The sequence below is a fragment of the Miniopterus natalensis genome, chromosome 7 (genome assembly GCF_054644295.1).
Source record: "Miniopterus natalensis isolate mMinNat1 chromosome 7, mMinNat1.hap1, whole genome shotgun sequence".
NCBI lineage: Eukaryota > Metazoa > Chordata > Mammalia > Chiroptera > Miniopteridae > Miniopterus > Miniopterus natalensis.
In genome coordinates, this window is record NC_142087.1 from 42,811,802 (window position 1) to 42,834,531 (window position 22,730).

At 34.9% G+C, this 22,730-nt stretch overlaps 1 protein-coding gene across 3 annotated transcripts in view; it reads right to left on the reverse strand.

Moving 5' to 3' along the window:
* Positions 1–22,730, reverse strand: part of ROCK1 (Rho associated coiled-coil containing protein kinase 1) — a 131,623-nt gene that overhangs the window by 57,276 nt on the left and 51,617 nt on the right. For all 3 annotated transcript variants that reach the window (XM_087818990.1, XM_087818991.1, XM_016211505.2), the window contains 7 exons: positions 22,012–22,156; positions 21,553–21,691; positions 18,608–18,699; positions 10,596–10,755; positions 6,837–6,897; positions 4,254–4,342; positions 1,984–2,032 (listed from right to left, as the gene is read on the reverse strand). In XM_087818990.1, coding sequence (XP_087675116.1) covers positions 1,984–2,032; positions 4,254–4,342; positions 6,837–6,897; positions 10,596–10,755; positions 18,608–18,699; positions 21,553–21,691; positions 22,012–22,156 — 735 coding nt within the window. The remainder of the gene's footprint in view (positions 1–1,983; positions 2,033–4,253; positions 4,343–6,836; positions 6,898–10,595; positions 10,756–18,607; positions 18,700–21,552; positions 21,692–22,011; positions 22,157–22,730) is intronic.

Consider the following 22,730-nt stretch of genomic DNA (forward strand, 5'->3'; position numbering starts at 1 on the left):
AAAAGTTTTCAGACTTGCTATCCTACCCTTTTCTTGGTCTGTTAGCTAGAGAGAGCAGCTTTTCTTGTCTATGCTTATTGATTTTTCCAGATTGCTGGCTTCTCCAGCACCCAGTCTGGGACATATGCCACAAAAAGAAAACCCATAGTATTTACTTCTGTGTCGTTTCTTGGGATCCAAGTCCTCTAGCTGGTCTGCCTTTTCTTCACCATTCAGAATCTTTTTTACCTTTGTTTTATATTCACTGTCTAAGCTTTTTAGCCATAATTTGTAGGAGGACTCCATCTTTCCAGAAGCAGGACTATAGCAATCCATTGTCTGCAGTTTCACTTTCCAGTTTCAGTTACATGCAGTCAACTGAGGTCCAGAAATATTAAATGGAAAATTCCAGAAATAAACAGTTCGTAAGTTTTCAACTGCACACCACTCTGAGCAGTGTGATGAAGTCTCACACTGTCCGCTTGGTCCTGCGCAGGATGAAAATCATCCCTTTGTCCAGGGTATCTATGCTGTCTGTATACACTCCCCATCCTGGTTATCAAACTGACTGTCATGGTATCATGGTGCTCGTGGTCAAATAACCCTTATTTTACTTACTAATGGCCCCAAAGTGCAAGAGTAGTGATGCTGGCAATTCAGATATGCCAAAGGGAAGCCATAAAGTACAGTGGTACCTCGGTTTTCTAATGTCTCTGTTGAGGAATATTCTGGGTTAGGAACACTGTAAACCCTTAAGTCAATGCTCCGGTTTTCGAACACGCCTCAGAAGTCGAACATGCCACATGGCTTCCACTGAGGGCAAGATCCTGAGACCCAGCTGTCAGCTGTTGATCCCTCGGTTTTCGAACATTTCAGAACTCCAACGGTCTTCCGGAACGAATTACATTCGAAAACTGAGGTACCACTGTACATATAGGGTTTGATACTATCAATGCTTCAAGAATCCAGTAGGGGTCTTGAAATATAATCCCAGCAGATAAGGGGAGGAGAGGACACTACTATATTCAAATGTTATAATTAAGATCTCCCTTTCTACCTTGAATTTGGAAAGTTGAATAACTTGAATCTAGCACACTTGAATTTTATCTGTTTTAGAAATGAAATAAAAAATGGACGATATGCAAAAAGGATTTCTTAAATAGTCAAATAAATAGTGCTAGGCTGAGTACACAATTACCAATGGCAAGTTGATAAAATATTATCTAAATCTCCTCAGATGACTATATGTATATCCAAAGCTACAAATGAAAACCAAACCAAAACAAAACAAAAACCCCACCACTGACACTATTCCTTAAGAGAAAAGAAAATTAGCATAAAAACCATCAAAAAGATTAAATCTAAAATGACAAAGGAAGTAATTAATGAGAGGAAGGCTATACAGAGTATATTTCTTTTCAAGGGACTCTTCATACATGCAGTAGAAAGACATTTACAAGTTGACTAAAAGAAATGAAAATGTACTACATATTTGTAAACAAGTATCTGTATCATGAAATGTTTATGCTGTGTTTCCCTGATAAATAAAACCTGCTTGTTAGGTGACCACGAAAAACATAAATAATTTTAAGATCAATATATTTCCCATTTTAGCACATGATATTATGTTAATGTCAGTTCTCTTAAAATTATATTCTTCCCTCTTTCCTATTTGTCTCTTTCTGCTATGGCTGTAGATTCAATTTCTGATCTCTTGATTCTTTTGCTCCATTCTCAATGATTTTCAACTATTAAGAACCAAAATAAAAGTTCTGTGTTAAAATTTCAACAGTGTTCTACAATAAAAATATACAAAAGAAACTAAAGTATAATCTAATCTGTATCACTTGAATCTGCAGCTCCAATGTGAGGCTTCCATCATAATTCTTTGTATTTCAACCTATAAGGTTCAGTTGTAATTTTCTTAGGAAACAAAACTATCTGAAAGAGGGAGGAAAACTCTCAAAATGGAACACCTCTGATTAGAAAGCACAGAGTACCTACCTCTTCATCCAATTCTTTCATTATTTTGTCTAGTTTAATGTTTGAAGTTCTGTAAAGACAAAAGTAATATAGATTAGAAATATGTTTATTTTTTGCTGACCATGCGTGGAACCCCACATTTCTTACTTTTCCATTTAACTAAGATTACTTAATTTTTTGTGTGCTGTGGATCTCTTTGGCAGTCTGGTGAAACCTATTGCCTTTATTCAGAACAATATTTTTAGCATAAAACAAAACACAGAGGATTTTTAAAAGCCAATATATTGAAACAGTCATAAACTTAAAAAATGTATGGTTTAATAATATGCATATTTCTTTGTTAACATATTAAACCACAAGATCTAGTGGCAGTGATTTCAAAGTAGTAGTGAGCACAAATGATACATAGAGATAACAACAGTATTATAAGAAAATATTTGTAATTTCTATTGGTAATAAAAAAATTCACAGCTACTGCAAATAATTCTGGATTATTGCCTATGTTCATAATTAAAGGGAATGCTGAATTTCCCTTATAATTTAGAGAAAATATTCAATTTTTCTCATCCAAGTTTAAAGACCTTGAGTTCCATCCATGGTTTTTTTGGGGAGAGGTCTATGGATTCTAGGTTAAGGATCCCTGAAGTTACTTATGTTATACTTGCTACTAAGTAAAAATTAGCCATTTAATCTTTAATACAAAATTAAGTAAATGAAGGAAAAGTTGGCATACATAAACCAGTAAACAGACCCATTATCAACTTGAGCAAAAGTTTGAAATAAACTGAAAGTATATTATCTCCATCACAATTCATTTTCTTTGGCTCTAAACACACTTCTGAGCTTCAAATTTGTATATATAACATTTTACATGAATATCTCACCAAATACCTCATTCAGCATATACAGAACTAAGCTTATTCCCTCTGCTCCACACCCATACCCATAATACTAATCTGCTTCTTCTATAAGTGTCCCTAAGTAAAGGATACCACCTGGGAATCATCCTTGATTCATCTTCCTCCTTCATTCCCAGTTAGCTTTAACTAATAAATGTCAAGTGCTGCCAACTAACTAGAATACTTCTTTAAAAGCAAATTTGATCAGTTTTTTAAACTCTTATTTAAAATTTTATTTTTTGGTGTTTTTTTTTTCTTCTTTTACTTCTTAGTTCAATAACCTTCAATGTTTTTCCATCACCCTTAGGAAAAAAATTGCAAATTTCTTAGGTTATCAAAAACAAAGTCCTCTAAGATTTAGATTCCGATGAATTTCCCAGCCTCATCTTAGGTACCCATGCCCCGCACATTTTCATGTGATTATTGGCCACTTTGGCCATTCTTTCTTCTTTCCCAAACTGGTCCTCACCACCACTACTACCACTAGCTTGTCATTTTCCTTTTAATTTTCATTACAATGTTTTTTGGATATAGGAACTTCTCAACAATTACACAATAACATCTATTTATTTCTCCCCTTATTTCCGTATTTTATACTTAGAAATTTATTCCATATCCTGGCATCAGTTAATTATTTTCTTATATTAAAATACTTTTATAAAAAAAATGTTTGTATTATATGCTTTACTATTTAATGTATCAGGAATGGTACGCAGTAAGAATTTTACTTGTTTTCTCTTACCCCTTAGTCACAAAATTGCCAGTTTTTCCAATTCCATTTGTTGTATACTTTATATTACCACTGTATTTTACTTATTTAATATAGCCACTAAAAATATAAATAAGTATAAAAAGTTGCTTGCAATAAGTAATTCACCATTATGCTGTTATTTAAAATAATCATTCTATATTTTCATAAATATACATGCTTATTAAATTTAGACTCACAAGAAAAAATTCTGAGCTACTGCCCTTAAAAAATCACAGTGGAAAATAGAATGTATCAAAAATTTAGTGAATTTTAACCTTCAACATTTACATTTTAGAAAGCATCTTATTTAATGTAAACTAATTTGCTCTTTCAGCTACCTAATTGAAATGGGAGAGAAAAGCAATAAATCAGTCACTAAGTGAATCAACACTATATAGTTTTTAGTAAAGACCATGGGGAGCAAATGCACTTTATATTCTGAGGAAAAAACATCTATAACTAATGCCAACATACATATTACTTTCCAATTCTAATCAAGACATTCTTCATTGATTGTATATCAGTAGCAAACTTTATATCCCCTCCTTACTTCTACTTACAAGTGTTTACAGAGTACAAGCTTTTAAGTAAGCTTCACTATACAATTTTTAATGTAAAAAACATATAAAGTATATTCTCACCTGCACTTCTGCTCCATTTCATCTTTTAATTGCATTTCATTATGCAGCTGTTCTTCCAGCTTATAAATTGTTTTTTGCAAACTTTCCTGCTATAATTGAAAACAAAACAAAACTCATTCTACTAAGAATATTCACAGATAATTTAAAAATAGCAAGTTTATGTTATCATTTTACACTGTTTAGGAGGGAATTGTTTGATTCAATCTTACCCTTTTCCTTTCTATCTAACATGTTTATTATTAATTAAGCACCTCCCCCCCCCCCCATCTACACATATGTGTAAGGCACTGTGGTAGACATTAGTAATACAAAAATAAAAAAGATTTGGTCAACAGTTAAATAGTGGGGCACAGGATAATGAGAGAGTGAAAAGAAACTATAGTACCCCATGGAAATAATACACAAATACTGCAATTATAATGGAGTAAGTGATAATAAAATTATAAATAAAATGTTATGGAGGAGAGAAGAGGTCACATCCAATTCTTCCAGGAAGATGTAAAGTTTGAGGTAAGACCTACAAGATGAAAGATAATTACTAAGCAGAGAAGGTGATGGAAGGGATTTTAGCCTTCCAAAAGTAAAGAGGCAGAAGAAAATATATTTGGGAAATAGAAATTAAGTACAGGCAGAGCACATAACATAATAGGGAGAATGAATCACATAAAATCTGAAAAGGTGAGTGGGACCATGATCCTTATAGGTAAAAATAGAAGCTGGAGGCTTTGATGTATATGCATTTTAAAAAGGGAAATGACAGTACTGGCATTTTAGAAACATCACTTCAGTAATAATAAGGTGAAGAGATTAGAGGGTAGCAACATTCTAGACAAAACAACCAGTTAACAACAAACTACTGAAACAGTTCAGGCAAAAGACTCATGTCTCTAATATTTACTTCCAATAATTTTCAGGACTGATATAAGGCAGAGGCTGTAGGAATGAGAGGAGAAAACAGATAACTGTGTCAATTAGAAGATAGAATTTATAACCTAAAAACTGATTAGAAATACAAACAGAGTACCATTACAAACAATAAGTAACAAAGTAAGAACTGTGTGGAAGGGATGGAGAGAGAAGAACTATGAGTTTAGCTTTGGCCTAGGTTGAGGTGCCTGAGAGATGTGCAGAAAGAGAAGTCCAGTAAGAGAAACGAAAGATTTAGGTTTGGAGGTCAGACTATGGGGAACACCAGCAGGAAATCAGAAGGTGGGAGAAATGAAGTACTATTCATTCTCCCCATACTCTTCTTGCATTACTGGTTCTGGCAGTGTTCTATGTTTTATGCTCCCCTCTTACGATTCTATACTCTCTCACAGCTGTGGTTACATGATTTGTCTCTCTTTGTCCTGTCAGGGTAGGGGCAATGGCTTCTCATTGTTAATCAGTTTTTTATTTATTGCTCCCCTTGATCCTGCTCATACCACTGGTAATAGTCCCATCATTAACCCCCTTCATTTAATGAATGAATAAACAAAATGTGGTTTATACATATAATAGAATATATTCAGTCTTAAAAATAAATAAAATTTTGACACATGCTACAAAGATGAACCTTGAGGACATTAGGCTAAGTGAAATTAACCAATCACAAAAAGTCAAGTATCATATGATTCCACTTATATGAGGTACCTAAAGTAATCAAATTCATAGAGAGAGGAAGTAGAAGAATAGTTAACTAGGGGCATAGGGGAGAATGTGGAGTTTAACAGCTACAAAGTTTTAGTCTGGGATGAAGAAAAGGTTATGGAGACGGATGGTGGTGCTAGTTACACAATGTGAAGGTGCTAATGCCACTGAACTATACACTTAAAAATTGGTTAAAATGGTAAATTTTGTGTTATGTATATGTTATCACACACACAAAACTCTCTTCATTTAAATCTTTTGAATGTGCCATCTGTTTTCCTGTCAAGACCCATACCGATACGTTGATTTACCATAAATTCCTAACTCCAAGGGATTAGAAAGACCACAACTGTCCATCTGTATAGCAATTTATAGTTTAACTGCCTCCAAGAAATCAAACTAGAGAGCAGACAGTAAGTAAAAAGTGCTACAAAAATTTCAGTTCAGTCCTGGACGGTGTGGCTCAGTTGGCTGGAGCATTGTCTGTACACAGAAAGGTGGTAAGTTCAATTCCTGGTCACAGCATGTATGGGAGGCAACTGATATTTCTCTGTCACATCAATATGTCTGTCTGTCTCTCCCCACTTCCTCTCTCTAAAATCAATGAAAAACATATCCTCTGGTGAGAATTTTAAAAATATATTTACGTCCACTAACTACATATTCAGAATATGTTTACTTAATATCATGTACACAAAATACATTGTCCACAAGACAACTTTTTTTTTTTTTTTTTAAATATATCTTTATTGATTTCAGAGAGAGGAAAGGAGAGGGAGAGAGAGAGATAGAAACATCAATGATGAGAGAGTCATTGATCGAGCCCGCAACTCGGGCATGTGCCCTGACCAGGAATCGAACCTGGATCGCCTGGATACCAGGTCGATGCTCAACCGCTGAGCCATGCCCGGCCGGGCAAGACAACTTTTTTAAAAAGAATAAGAAAATACCTACCAAGCTTTTATCCGCATTGGAGCTAGCTCTGTTATCATTAGGATTTGCTGAAGATAAGTATCTGGGAAGAAAAAATATTTTAAAAGTAAACAAATCAAAAAACTCTTTAATGTCCAATAACAACCAATAACAAATACAACTGTTTATTTTTTGTTCAGTATTATACTTGCTCTGCTTTTTATTTATTATTTTTTTTTAAATATATCTTTATTGATTTCAGAGAGGAAAGGAAAGGGAGAGAGAGAGATAGAAACATCAATGATGAGAGAGTCATTGATCGGCTACCTCCTGCACGCCCCTGACTGGAGATGGGGCCCGCAACTCGGGCATGTGCCCTGACCAGGAATCAAACCCCAATCGCCTCGACCCTAGGTCAATGCTCAACCGCTGAGTCACGCCTGGCCAGACACTCTGCTTTTTAAGAAAAATATATATATGTCTTTATTGATGTCAGAGAGAGGAAGGGAAAGGGGAGAGAGAGGGGGAGAGAGAGATAGAAACATCAATGATGAATGAGTCACTGATCGGCTGCCTCCTGCACTCCCCCTACTGGGGGATCAAGCCTGCAATCCAAGCATGCGCCCTGACCGGGAATTGAACCTCAATCTCCTGGATCATAGGTCAATGCTCAACCATTGACCCATGCTGGCCAAGCAATCTGCTCTGCTTTTTAAAAAACTGAGTATAGGTAAGGTACTACTGCTTCTGCTGCCACTGCCCCTGCTGCTTTCTCTACCATGCTACAATTACTATTATTAACACTTCTATCACCACCACTACAGCCACTGCCTTGGTTAACCAATAGAACTTTCTCAAAAAGATACCAAATAGCTACAGTATATGTACAGCACTTATGAGGCAGTTGTTAACGTACTAGACAGTAATAGTGAAAAAGAAAAGATAATCAAGTGTCTTTTAATTACTATTAAATGTATGTAACAGCCCTTGACAGGTGGTTCAGTTGGTTGAAGCATCATCTCATACACCAAAAGGCTGTGAGTTTGAGTCTCGTCAGGGCACATATCTAGGTTGCTGGTTTGACCCCCTGCTAGGGCAGATATGGGAAGCAACCGATCGATGTTCCTCTCTTACATTGTTTCTCTCCCCCACGCCCCCACTTCCTCTCTCACTAAAAGCATTAAAAACATATCTTCAGGTGAGGATTAAAAAAACCCACAAAAAGCAAACAAACAAATAAACAAACAAACATATATAATAGTGGTCTAAAAGAAACAGCAGGAAAATAGATGTTACTTCCTATGTTTTCCTTGAAAAATTATTCGGGTCAACTAGAGAATCAAATAATCAGGAGGCAACAGCAGGGGCTATCTAGCAGATTGGTAGAGAAAAGGTCCCATGTGACAAATGACAAATTCTAGATGTAGTACAATTTAATTCCATTGACTATTAAGTAATTCAGAAATTCAGTGTGAGATTCTGCATTATGTAAGTAGAAGTATATAAAAAAGCCAGTAGAATCTGAGTACATAGCAGATCACACTATTTGATCTCGAAGCTATCTTCTAAATTTAATATGCTATATAACTGAAGTTGATATTTAGCTTTCTGCAAAGTTAATAATAAGTTTCTCTGAATGCAGCACTGGAAATGTAAGAACACACCAGTACACATCCATTCATTCTTCTACTTCTTGTCTTATTTTTTTCTTTCAAGGTTCTTTTGCATATTATATTGTTGCTTTTATATAGAATCTGGTCATTTAGATAACTTTTTATGAAAGAGGTATTAGATTAGAAAGGTAGCTAAAAAGTTTAAGGTTATTTTTTAAATCATTTTAAATTCAGCTATACTTTAGCAATAAAAATCTCTGCCCTTGGTAACTGAAAGTATGTTTAGATCTCAGAAGTAACAACTTCAGAAGTTTTCTATTTTATGCCAATAATTCAAAATTATACTTACATATTATAGAAGGACTAACCAATACTTTGCTGACTTTTTCTTTATTAAGAGCAACTGTCCCGTTGACCATTCACACAATATGTAATTACTAAACAATATTATATTACTCAATATGGTATTGGTACTCAACAACACAGTTCAATTTCTACTTTTGAGAACTTAGGAAGTTAGTTTGGGATATGCAACATATGAATACAAGGAAAAACCAGAGAACATAAGTGCATGACAACACAGTACAAGTAGTATAATGTTTATCTAATTCAAAATTAGCTTTGTATAGATAAACCTAAATAATTAACTGCTATTATCTACAGAAAATCCAAAGAACACTGGGGGTTGTTTACATCAACATCTCAAGTGTTTCAAAAACCAAGCCAGAGAATAATTTATAAAAATACCGAAAAATAAAATGAAAAATTGAAAGGATGCTTCAGCAAAAACCACTTTAAAGCTCCTCTGTGTATTTATTTCAATATAAAATAGCTACATTATTATACTCATGGAGTGTTATGTGGGGAAAAAGAATTAAAATACGGGACTTTTCTAAGGGTCAAAACTCACGTACTACCTACCTGGTTGGTTATGCAACAAAAAGTACTCAATACTGTCTAACATTTGGGATACTGGAAAAATTTCATAAGCTAAGACTAAACTGCCTTCTTGTTTTCTAAACTTGACCTGAGTTAGTTCTTATAAAAAAGCTGACTAAAATGACAAGACACTTCACTTTACAATAAGGTTAGCTTATAATAACCTCAAATTTAATTACTCCAAGCAATTCAAATATCTAATACCACTCTAATGGAATATAATTTAATTAAAAGTATATATTTTGAACATAAATTTAATAAGTGGATTTAACACACCCAGTAAATGTTGCCATATGGCTTGCTGTATATTGGTATAACACTTTGTTTAGATTTCTATTGTGTAGCACTTACCAACCTGTATTATACACTTTGTCCATATCCTTGCTAGGATATGAGCATCTCAAGAGAAGGTACTATATCTTATTCATCCTCTCCCTGTACCTTGATGTTTAGTACATACCCGACAAAAAGTTGTCAAACATGTCTGCTGAATGAATGAATGAATGAATGAATGAATGCTCAGAGAAGTGAAATAATGTTAAATGTTTAACTTACATTTCAAGTCCAAACTAAAGCTAACATTAGCTCATACTACTAATAATATTTAACACTGGCTTGCTTACTTCATGTAAAGCATTGTTCTAAGTGTTCTGCTGTGTTTTGATTTATTTAACCCTTACAACAACCCTACGAGCCTAGTATTATTATTATCATAATCATCATCCCTGTTTTTGCAGAAATGGAGGCATAAAAAGTCAAAGTCACTTGCGTAAGGTCACAAGGTCTTACATGTTATAAGACATAGTGAATTCATTTAGTGGTTTTTGGGAGGAATCACAATTTTCAAAGGACTAAAACTTATAGGCCTTTGGTAATATATCAATATAGTGATGATAATGCTAGAATACTATTGTTCCAAAATGTGTTATATAACCAGAACTCTTTGGATAACAAGATTAACCAAAATATTAGTATTAAAAGAAACTTTTAACCTATTAATTGCTATAACTTGAAGATACATAGTGTATCATTCAACAAAGAACTTCTGAAAAACCATATCCTGAACATGGATGACTCTGGAAGAAATTAAATATGATACTAGAAATATTGTGCGTTGCTGAGACATGGTGCATTAACATATCTCTTTATATACCATTAAATCTACTTTAAAGTTCTTAAAATGATTTTTAGATATCCCTAAGAAAATAATACAACACAAATTAGTACCTATCCCTAAAATCATACTTACCTACGATTGCTATAATATGTAAATCCTACAAAAGGTAGTTGATTGCCAACAAAAGCTTTAGGTATAGGGAATGTTTCCTCATCTCCTTTATCTTCTTCCAAGTCATCAAAGTTACTTGTATCAATGTCACTACTCAAATCAGGTACAACTGGTGCTACAGCTAAAGATAAAAACAAAATTAGTAGTTCAGTTCAAATTTAATGTAAATATAAAGTGGAACAAAGATTCCATACCAACTACTAATGGTTTCTGACACACAAATAATTTGCAAACCACAAATTCCAAATGGGTTGAATCCTACTATAGTGAGCTTTATTAGGATAATTAATCAATTGATATTGATCATGTGTAATTCTGTGAAATAATTATTTTGAAAATCTCCTATATTTATCATCTGTACCTCAAGTTTAATCTGAATATTACAAGTAGAGTGTTATTAAGGTTTGTTTTAGAATACACCATAGTATAAAATATGCAAAAGCAGTTAGAACTACAGAAAAGACTTTTCAGAAATTATAGTATAACAAATTATACTCAAAGTTCATTAGTTTCAAATACAGTATTTTGTTTGTTAATATGGTCTATAGCAAACTAGAAATCAAGTTTGGTATTGAAATATTTGTACTTAATCTAAAATCTAGATGATCTGTAACTCCCCTGACTCGGTATCTCTATAAGATTAAGTTATAAGAAGCAAAGTACTTAGAATTATATTTTCAAACTAGCTACCTTCTCTGAATCAAGTGATTAAGGAACAACTCTGTGAGGTATTTATAAAATGGCTATAAGAAAAAAAGGTAGGGATATAAAATATGCATACAGAATCTTTACGATTTATAAAATTGATGGGGGGCAAGGCTCAGATGTACTTAATAATATAAAACCATACATCACAATGCTAAAGTCTTAATAACACAGAAAGAAATACCATATGAAACTACTACTATTACTATCTTCTTTGGAGCTTACTACAGAGGGTACATCTAAAACTTTGACTTGGGGTGGTGAACACATAGTACAATATGTAGCTAATGGATTATAGAATAGTACACCTGAAATCTATGTAATTTTATTAACCAATGTCACCACAATGAATTCAATAAAAATAAAAATAAATTTTAGGATAAATGATTTTTTAGTTTAAAGATACAGAGAATAAACATCACTGAAATATTATTAAAATATTGAAGAATTACTTTAGAGACAATCATCTCATGTTCCTTAACTGACCTGGTTTCATGATCTTAACCTCTTATATACAAGAATCATTTTTCTATTGACTCATCTGGGTATTCCAGGCAAGAAATAACTATTGTTGCCCAGCCGGGCGTGGCTCAGTGGTTAAGCATCGACCTAGGATCCAGGTGATCAGGGTTCAATTCCCGGTCAGGGCACATCCCCGGGTTGCGGGCTGCAGCCGATCAAAGACTCTCTCATCACTGATGTTTCTCTCTCTCTCCCTCCCTCTCCCTTCCTCTCTCTGAAATCAATAAAGATATATTTAAAAAAAAAAAAAAGAAAGAACTATTGTTGTGCATCTCAGATGCAATGATCTATTTGATGAATATTCAATAAAACAACAAATTTAACTGGTAACTGTAATAGTGAAATAAGCCAATCTCAAAAAGATAAATATTGTATGATTCCACTTATTTGAGTAACCAAAATAGTCAAATTCATAAAGATAAAAAGTAGAATGGTGGCTACGGGGGGCTAGAATTAGAAAAAAATGAAGAGTTATTGCTTAATGTGTACAGAGATTTAGTTTGGGATGATAAAAATATCTGGAGATAGATGACGGTGAGGGATGCAAAACAAGGTAAAGGTGATTTTAGTGCCACTGAGCTTTACACTAAAAAAAATGGTATATTTTGTTATATATACTTCATCACAATAAAAAGATAATTTTTCTTTTTCTTTATTTTTAATCATTTTTCATTTTTCAATCACAACTGATATACATTATATTAGTTTCAAGCGTACACTCCAGTGATTAGAAATTATCTTACTAAACGATCATCCCAATAAATCCCATCTGACACCACATACAATGGAATATTATTGACTATATGCCCTATGCTATACTTTATATCCCCATGACTATTCTGTAACTACCAATTTGTACTTGTTAATCCCTTCAACTTTTTCACCCATCCTCCCAGCCTGTTTCTCATCGGGCAGCCTTCAAAATGTTCTGTAGCCATGAGTCTGTTTCTGTTCTACTTGTTCATTTATTTTGGTTTTAAGATTCAACTGTTCATAGATATGTATTTATTGCCACTTTATTGTTCACATTTTTATCTTTTTTCTTTTCTTCTCTTTTTTTTCTTCTTAAAGACGACCCTTTAACATTTCATGTAATACTGGTTTGGTGGTGATGAACTCTTTTAGCCTTTCCTTGTCTAGGAAGCTCTTTACACGTCTTTTGGTTCTAAAGAATAGCTTTGCTGTGTAACCTTGGTTGTAGATCCGTGCTTTTCTTCACTTTGAGTACTTCTTGCCAATCCCTTCTGGCCTGCAAAGTTTCTGTTGAGAAATCAGCTGACAGCCTTTATGGGAGCTCCCTTGAAGGTAACAGCTTTTCTCTTGCTGCCTTTAAGGTTCTCTCTGTCACCAACCTTTTGCATTTTATTTATGATGTGTCTTGGTATGGGCCTCTTTGGGTTCATCATGTTTGGGGCTCTGCGCTTCCTGGACTTGTATGTCTATTTCCTCTACTAGGTTAGGGAAGTTTTTTCAAGTAGATTTTCAAGTTCTTGCTCTCTCTCTTCTTCTTCCAGCACCACATGATGTGAATGTTAGTACTCTGCATGAAGTTGTCCCAAAGACTCCTTACATAACCTTCATTTTTTTGGATTCTTTCTTTTAGTGTTCTGATTGGGTGTTTTTTACTAACTTATATTCCAAATTGCTGATTTGATTCTCAGCTTCATCTACTGTTATTCCCTGTAAATTAGTCTTCATTTCAGTTAGTATCCATTTCTGACTGGTTCTATTTTACGGTTTCTATGTCTGTTTTCACGCTTGAAGTTCTCACTAAGTTCCTTGAGCTTCCTTATAACCATTGTTTTGAACTCTGTACCTGGTAAATTGTCTTCGTTTTGTTTCGTTCTTTTTCTGGAAATTTTTCCTGTTCTTTCATTTGAAACCTGTTTCTTTGTCTCTACATTTTGGCTGCTTTCCTATGCTTGTTTCTATGTATTAGGTAGAGCTACTACATCTCCTGGACTTGCTAGAGTGGCCTTGTGTAGTAGGTGTCCTGTAGGGTCCAGTGGCGCAGCCTCCCCAGTCATCTGAGCTGGGCACTCCGGCTGCACCCATGTGGGCTGTGTACACTCTCCTGTTGTAGTTGAGCCTTGATTCCTGTTGACATCAATGAGAGGAACTGACTCCCCAGGTCAACTGGCTGCAAGGACTGTCTGCATCTACAGTGGAGTAGCTACTGTTCAGGAGTCAACCGTATGGAGCAGAACTTGCTTCAATGGTGCCCTAGTGCTCACCAAGTCCGACCCTTGGGTGTGTTGCTTGTGGAAGTGGTAGGGTTGTAATTCGGAGTGGTATAAAGCTATCCACCAAGTGCACTGGCTCTGGGGCCTCCTGAGAGGTGCAAGGTCAGCCACCACATGTGCTCTGGCTGAGGCCACCTGGCATAAGCTACAGAGCAATCTGCAGATGGCTGATACTTGTGCTGGACTTGGAGGTACCCAGGAGTGGCCAAGCAGTGAACCAAGGTCAGCCGCCTCTAGTGTAGGGTCTGGAGCAACTCAGCAAGAGGTAAAGGGTATGCAGAGGCCAAATGCTGCATGTTTGAGAGATTTTAGGAAAGTCCAAAGCATGACGCAAGAGTGGCCATTTGTAAGGAAAAGCCACTGGAAATGGCTTGGGTGGGCCCACAAGCTGGGTGGGGCGGGGTCTCAGGGAGTCACCAGGATGAGGCAAACTGTGAGCCAGACTGATGGAGACTCAGATATGGAACCAGCCTGCTGTTCTGGGGGGACGGGGGTCTCAGGAAAGAAACAATGGCGTCTGCTATTACTTTTGTTTGGCAGAAAGCTGCACCCCCACCCCAGCTCTCTCCCTGATGACAGACACTTCAGTCCCTACCAGTATGTCACTGGTTCCTTTCAAGCTGCTGCCCCAGCACTGGAGCTCAGAGGGAATGAGTCCAAGTAAGTGCACAGGCCCTTTAAGAGAAACTGCCTGGGACTCCAGCAGCCCTTAGTCTTACATAGCCATAATCCCTGCTGGTTTTTATAGCCAGAAGTTATGGGAACTTCTCTTCCTAGCTCTGGGACCCTGGGCATGGGGGTCTAGTGTGGGATTGTGACCCCTTGCTCCTCAGGGGGGACCCCCAAAGGCAAAATATCCCTCCCAGTTTTTATCCAACACTTGTGGGTGTGGAACCAGTCCCTACCTGTCACAATGTGGCTTCTTCTTCATATACTTAGTTGTAGGACTTTTGTTCTACTAGATTTCAGGCAGTTCTGAATGATGGTTGTTCTGTAGTTTAGTAGTAATTTTGATGTAGTTGTGGGAGGATTCTAGTACCGCATTTACCCACATACCTATCTTGACTAGAAGTCTTGAGATAATTTTTCTTAAAGTTTATTTAAAAAAAAACAAAAAACAGCCCAATGTAATGCTGAGAAAGCCTAAACTCCTATATCCCTGGAACTTGCTATACTCCAAATTCTTTATCCATAAAGCCTACGCTAATCATCTCTCCCATGAAAATATAATTCTAAAAGAGAGGACACTAGACTAAATCCACAGAACTTAGAATATACATATACACATATGCTTATAAATAAATTTTATTTTTGTTTTTACTCCTCACCTGAGGATATGTTTTTATTGATTTTTAGAGAGGAAGAAAGAGACAGAGAGAAAGAAACATTGATCAGCTGCCTCTGTATGTGCCTCAACTGGAAATTGAACCTGCAACATAGGTTTGTGCTGTGACTGGGAATAGCACCCACAATCTTTCTGGTGTACAGGATGACACTCCAACCAAATGAGCACCTGGCCAGGGCAATTCTGCTGTTTTTAACTAATGTGAAAACTTACCTCATGAGCTGATAGTTGCCACTGTTACCATTTTATGTATTTCTCACCAGCTATAGGTGAATTAAGTAATGGCAATATTTATATCAAATGAAGTTATGAATGGCAAAGTGTTTTGCAAGTTACCATGCATTACATTAACATGGTATTATTAAAAATATATTATTATATGTAATAAATATTATCATTTTTAACTACCAATAAGTGTTGATTCCCTACATTTCTAGTCTGTATAATACTGAATAGTGGAAATCTTTAAGTGGTACATGGTATTCCAGAAGAGCAAGGGCTTTGGAGTAAAAAAGACCTAGATATGACTCCTGACATTGATATTCACTAGAAGTGTGACTACAGCCAAGTTATTTTGGTCTTTTTCTTTAATCTGTCTTCTATCTTTAATCCCACTCCTGTCATTTCTTTAATTCTATCTGAAATTATTAGAAAAAGCAATTTTATAAACTTAATACTTTGTACCTATAAATTAAATGAATAAGATCAGAAAGCTCACAGAAATTCTGCCAAAAATCAAGCTATTTTCTATCTTACTCCCACATTACCAAGGAACAGATGGTAAAGATTAAAAATTGTCTTGTAACTTGTACACATGTGTTAAAACTACCAAAAGAACTATTACAAAAGGTAAGCAATTTTGCCAACAAAAATTAGGGAGCTGAAAAGAATTAAAACTGTTATATAATTTTTAAAAACTTAGCAGGTCAGAAATGTCAGTTCAGAATAAAAGTATTCTTGGAATTTTAGGGGTGGGAAGTGAAGAAGGGATAGGAAAAAGGAAAGGGAATAAGAGAACAATATGTTCTACAGACTTTAATTTTTCTTTATTTTATTTTTTTAATAACCACAAAATAGGAGCTAATAGGATTAGGAAAAGCTTTTAAAATGTTTGCAAGTATGTTATACCCAAGTATATGATAGCAAAACCATACATAACAATATAGAGCTTTAAAAAATAAATGATAATAATACTAACAATTATCTAATTATAGAAATTCTTTAAAAATAAAGTTCTTTTGATTTAAATCAATGAAGTAATTCGCTTTACCTGCTTTTTTCATAACTACAAACAGTTATATTAAGGTGGTATAACAATATCATAAAATACCATCAATTTGGACTCACTCCCCAATTCCACTAGACTATGAGCTCCACAAGGTAAAGAACGTTTGTTGATTTGATCACTGCTGTTTTCCTAGTGCCTGAAATAAAATAGTGCTTAGCAAATAGTAGGTGTTGAATATTTGTTTACTAGGTTACCGCCCCTCCTAATTAATTATCAGTTTTTCAATACACGAAATCTGTCCTCTTTACTTTTTATACTCATTTACTGTGTGGTTATTCTAGTTATTTATGCATTGTTTCACTTTGAAAAAGAATTTAAAGCAATACAAAAGATTCTCTGTAGTTCTCCAGTCCCCTTTTAAATTTTCCTCAGATTTATAAACATATTTGCATGTTCTCAGCCTTCTTAAACTTTACTAAGAGCATAACTTGAATAAAAACACAGAGCTTTTCAATGCAACCATTCATCACCTCACTCTCTACTCATCTGTCTTGCAAGTTTCTCATGCAGCATGAAGGCAACAACCATGTCACATTTACTTATGAGGAGGAGGAAGTTCCTTACTTTCCAGTGTATAAGTATTAATAAATTCTCTCAAGGTCAATCTGCTACTGTAGCTTCTCCAGATAGTGTGTCATTCAATGTCATTCTGTCTAGCGATATAATTTCTTAATTTCCACAGGAATTTATTTCTCCTTTTCCCTTCTCAGTCCATTTTCTACTTAGTACAATGTACACACAGTACTCAAAGACAATATAACTATTTATTTAAAAATATTTAATAACTAGCCCAGCCAGGCATGGCTCAGCGGTTGAGCATTGACCTAGGATCCAGGCGATCAGGGTTCGATTCCCAGTCAGGGCACATGCCGGGTTGCAGGCTCGATTAATGACTCTCTCATCATTGATGTTTCTATCTCTCTCTCTCCCTCTCCTTTCCTCTCTCTGAAATCAATAAAGCTATATTAAAATATATATATATTATATATGTATTTGATAACTAGAATACTTCACTAATTTGGGGAAACATGCATGATCTTTTCTTCAAAATTAACAAGATTTTTCTCCCCTGAAAGTCTCAACTAGATAGGCCGTCCTTAGGACAAATACCTAATTTGTAACTGTTCCTAAAAATCACACAGCTGAGTTCATTTCCATTATTACTGTTCCTTGTTATTACTATAGCAGGAATGAGGGGCTGGTATACAATATCCTTTCTTTGACAAGTAAAAGGGAAGAAAGTTTCTGAGACTTCAACAAGGGAAAGATAAATTCTTACTTGGTCTCCCAAATCCACAGTGATGGGAACTTTGGTGCCATTATAATTTTGATTGAGCTATGTTGAACAAGGTTTTCTGTGAATCATCATATAGATTTAACTTCTCTTTGAAACAGGGAAATGTTCTAAATGGACTGAAAATGAACTTATTGCATTCTACATATTTTTATTTGTGAATTGCAAGCTTCAACCCTGCTGGAATCAGTAAAAATAGAGAACTTGTATTTTCACAATAAATACATTTTAATTTCATTAACCCTTATTTATTTACTCTTCCACAATGAGACACTAATGTCTAAAACAAAGAGCAATTCAACTAAGATCAAAATCAAATTATGACTGCTGAGCCCAACTCCATTACATGTAATATAATATTTCATTTTGGTATCTTGAGTAAAATGTAAGAGAAGCAGGAGAACAATTTTCCCTATTATCAAATATTCTCTTTAACTACGTTAGGACAATACCCATATTACATCTGTGTACTTTAGATTTTCACCAGATATACACATATATTAGCAAGGCAGTTTCAATGGACTACCATAACTACTTTCAAATATTCACTGTAGTATGCAAGAAAAATTAACTTACTGTCTCGAAGTGTTTCCCAAGCCCACTGATCATTTTTGAAGAAGAGGTGTCGTTTGATTTCTTCTACACCATTTCGCCCTAATCTCACCTCTCTGAATAGAGAGAGAAGGAGAAAAGTTATTAATAAATTAAGATATTATTATAATCTGTCCAGATTTATTGTGGGCATAATGCTAAATCTGGGCATAAATATAGATCTAAGTCTCCCTAAAATTATATTCAATGTCAGCATAATTTTCAGCTTAACTAAAAAATAAGTTGAAGGCTGAGAATATTAAAGAATTTTTTAAAGAAAAAGACACAGATTTGTTGATACTCCATGACTTCTGTTGACAAAAAAAATCCAGATGAATCACTAATCCTGCTTCATAAGCATAATAAATAAGACAGTAAATTTTCTTGACAGCTTTTTTTTGTTAATCCTCACCAGAAAATATTTTTCCCAATGATTTTTAGAGAGGGTGAAAGAGAGGAGGGAGGAGGAGAGAGAGAGAGTGAGAGAGGACAGAGACATATGACATGAGAGAGATACATCGGTTGGTTGTCTCCCACCTGTGCCCCAACGGGGGCTGGCGATCAACCTACAACCCAGGCACCTACCCTTGACTAGGAATTGAACCCTCAACCCTTCAGTGTGCAGGCTGATGCTCTAACCACTGAGTCACACTGGCCAGAGCAAGACACGTGATACTTTTTAAAGAAATTTTCACTCTTTCTCTGACTGAACTAGGGAACTGATCCACCATTCTATGGCACACACTTATTAATTCAGCTTACCTATCTCTGTACAGTAAGTGTCTCACTTCCTAGTCTATTTTCCCCAAAGGATTATGAGGTAGTGAACAGTGGCTGTGTTTCTTGTTCATTTCTATATCCCTAGCACCTAACACACAGCACAGCACCTATATTTATATAGAACACATTAAAATGTAAAAATTTGAAAAACTATAAATTTCAGGTTCTAAGGGACATAGAGAAGGATGATAAGTTAATTTTAATTAAGGTAAATCTGAAATTGAGACATATTTAAAAATACTAGGGCTCCCTAGTATTTAAATTAACAATATACAACCACAATGTCAAATGTAATCTTAGTCATCTGGCTCATGTTTAAATTTAAAAATTAAGCCACAAGGGTATACATAATATGCTATTTTTGTTTCTAAAACACATACATGCATATATATTTTTAAAATGATTATCTCTAGAAGGAAGGAGGTAAGAAAAAACATTCTTTTTTAGAGCTCTACACTATTTACATAATTTCAGTAAGCACGTACTGTATATAATTAAACCTTTTTTCCAGCTCTACTGAGGTATATTGACAAAAGTTTAAGATATTTAAAGTGTACAATGTGCCCAGCCGGGCGTGACTCCAACTGAGCATCAACCTAGGATCCAGGAGATAGAGGTTTGATTCCCTGTCAGGGCACATGCCCAGGTTGTTGGCTTGATCCCTGGTCAGGGGCATGCGGAAGGCAGCCGATTAATGACAGCTCTCTCATCATTGACGTTTCTATCTCTCTCTCTCCCTTCATCTCTCTCTAAAATCAATAAAGATATATAAATAAATAAATAAATAAATAAATAAATAAATAAATAAATAAATAAAGTGTAATGATTGATATACCTACACATTGTGAAAGGTTCCCCTCATCAATTCACATATGTACCCTTCTTTGTGTGTGAGAACATTTAAGTTCTACTCTTTTAGCAAATTTCAATTATGCAATACAGTGCTATCTTAAATGGCATCAATTGGAAGATGCATCATCACTGTTCTATCACTAGGAAAAATATGCTCCCAATTAAATTAATACATGCCATTCACTGTAAGATGCACTTTATTTCAGAGATGTTAACATGTTAAAAAAATCTCAGACTCAACAAAATATATCCTCATTTTTATACTTAACTAAGTTAAAAATTTAACAATGAAATACAAAGAATCATCTGGTCTAGCCATCAGAAAATAATATTATTTGTTTCTTAGGTAAAGTGAGTTGAGATTCAGAAAAGGCATCCAGAAAATCATAAAAATTATATTAGGTTTCACTGTCATAAATTATTTTGGGAACGGTGACATTTTAATTTAATTTTTATTATTTTTTAATCCTCACCCAAGGATATTTTTCCCATTGTTTTTCAGAGAAAGTGAAAGGGGCGGGGGAGTGCAGGAGAGACATCAATGTGAGAGACATGAATTGGCTGACTCCCACACGTGCCCCGACTGGGCCTGGAATCAAGCCTGCAACCAAGGTACAGTGCCCTTGGCCAAAATCGAACCCAGAACCATTCAGTCTGGGGACTACACTCTAACCACTGAGCCAAACCAGCTAGGCGGGAATGGTGGAATTTTTATTCCAATACTTCAAACATAGGCACTTAAGATATATAGACCTTAAAAACTGAGCAGCACCCAGCCGGGCGTAGCTCAGCGGTTGAGCGTCAACCTAGGTTCCAGGTGATCGGGTTCGATTCCCAGTCAGGGCACATGCCCAGGTTGCGGGCTTCATCCCCAGTCAGAGGCGTGCAGGAGGCGGCCGATCAATGGCTCTCTCATCATTGATGTTTCTATCTCTCTCTCTCCCTCTCCTTTCCTTGCTCTGAAATCAATAAAGATATATTAAAAAAAAAGATGGCCAAAGTGGCAAATTTAATAAAAAAATAAAAATAAAAATAAAATTGAGCAGCAAAATGAGAAGTAAATTCAATGTAATTTTTTAAATGTTTTTAAATGATATTAGAGAGACGGGAAGGGAGAGGGATAGAGATAGAAACATCAATTGGCTGCCTCCTGCATGCCTCCTACTGGGGACTGAGCCCACAACCCGGGCATGTGCCCTGACCAGAAATTGAACCGCTGACCTCTTGGCTCATGGGTCAAAGCTCAACCACTGAGTCACTCCAGCCAGGTGTAAATTCAATGTTACGATTATATTTACCTGTCAGTAAGGAAGGCACAAATAAGATTTTTTGCTTCTTTTGATATGTCATTATCGTCAGGGAAGGTAAGTGAATTTTTATGGTTCATAATCTTACTGTAAGTTCCAACCAGAGAATCTGCATAAAAAGGTGTATCACCTGAAAAATTGACCAGGAAAACAAAAGCACAATAAGACACATTTAAAAAAATCAGTTTCAAAGGAAGAGTCAATGTTACCTGTTTAAAGATTACTAAATATACATAAACTAAAAATATACACTTAACATATAAAAAAAATAAAGTTGTTTTAATCTTCTAAATAGTTTTTAAAAGCACATACAAACGTTTGGATCGCTTTGTTTCCTATAAACAAAATCAACACTGCTTAATTTAGTAAGTATTTTAATAGAAGAAACTAAGTAATAAATTTTGGGATAAACAACTATTTTAGAGGTACACAAAATTCTCTTTTACTCACCTACAAGCATTTCATATAAAAATACCCCAACTGACCACCAGTCACATTCTCGTCCATAATAACCATCACCACCTTGAGATTTTAATACTTCAGGGGAAATATAATCAGGTGTTCCAACTGCTGTATCACATCGTACCATACCTTCCTAAAAAGAATTGCAGATCAAATTTTGATTAGGACATAAAATCTCAATTATTTAAAATGACATCCTATCTGTAGAATTAAATCTTTGGGCCATAAAATATCAAATAAAAATGTAATGAAAACAAAAATTAACAAGCAGTTTAATCATATATACATATTATATACACAGTATATTTATAGTATGTGTATACAAATAAGTGGTTTTTATTTTGTAATAATACAAGACACACTGCCAACATTTATTATTCCCCAAATTGTGCCAATATAATGATCTTATCTTAATCACAGAGAGCAAGTATATAAACTAATGCAAACAGACTGAGTGGCTAATAGGATGAATCATTTGATAATAATATATAAATGCTGATTTAATTATGTTTGCTAAAATAAGTCATTCAATTTAATAATGCCTGAAACTGAAGAGAACATGTAAGAACCAATTGCACAAATATAAAATGGGGAAGCATGGGAAAAGGGCATAATAGTGTTAAGCACACTGAAAGGAAAGTTCTATCTAATATGCACTTTAACTGTCCAAAAAACAACAACACAACTATACATACCTGTTACTTATT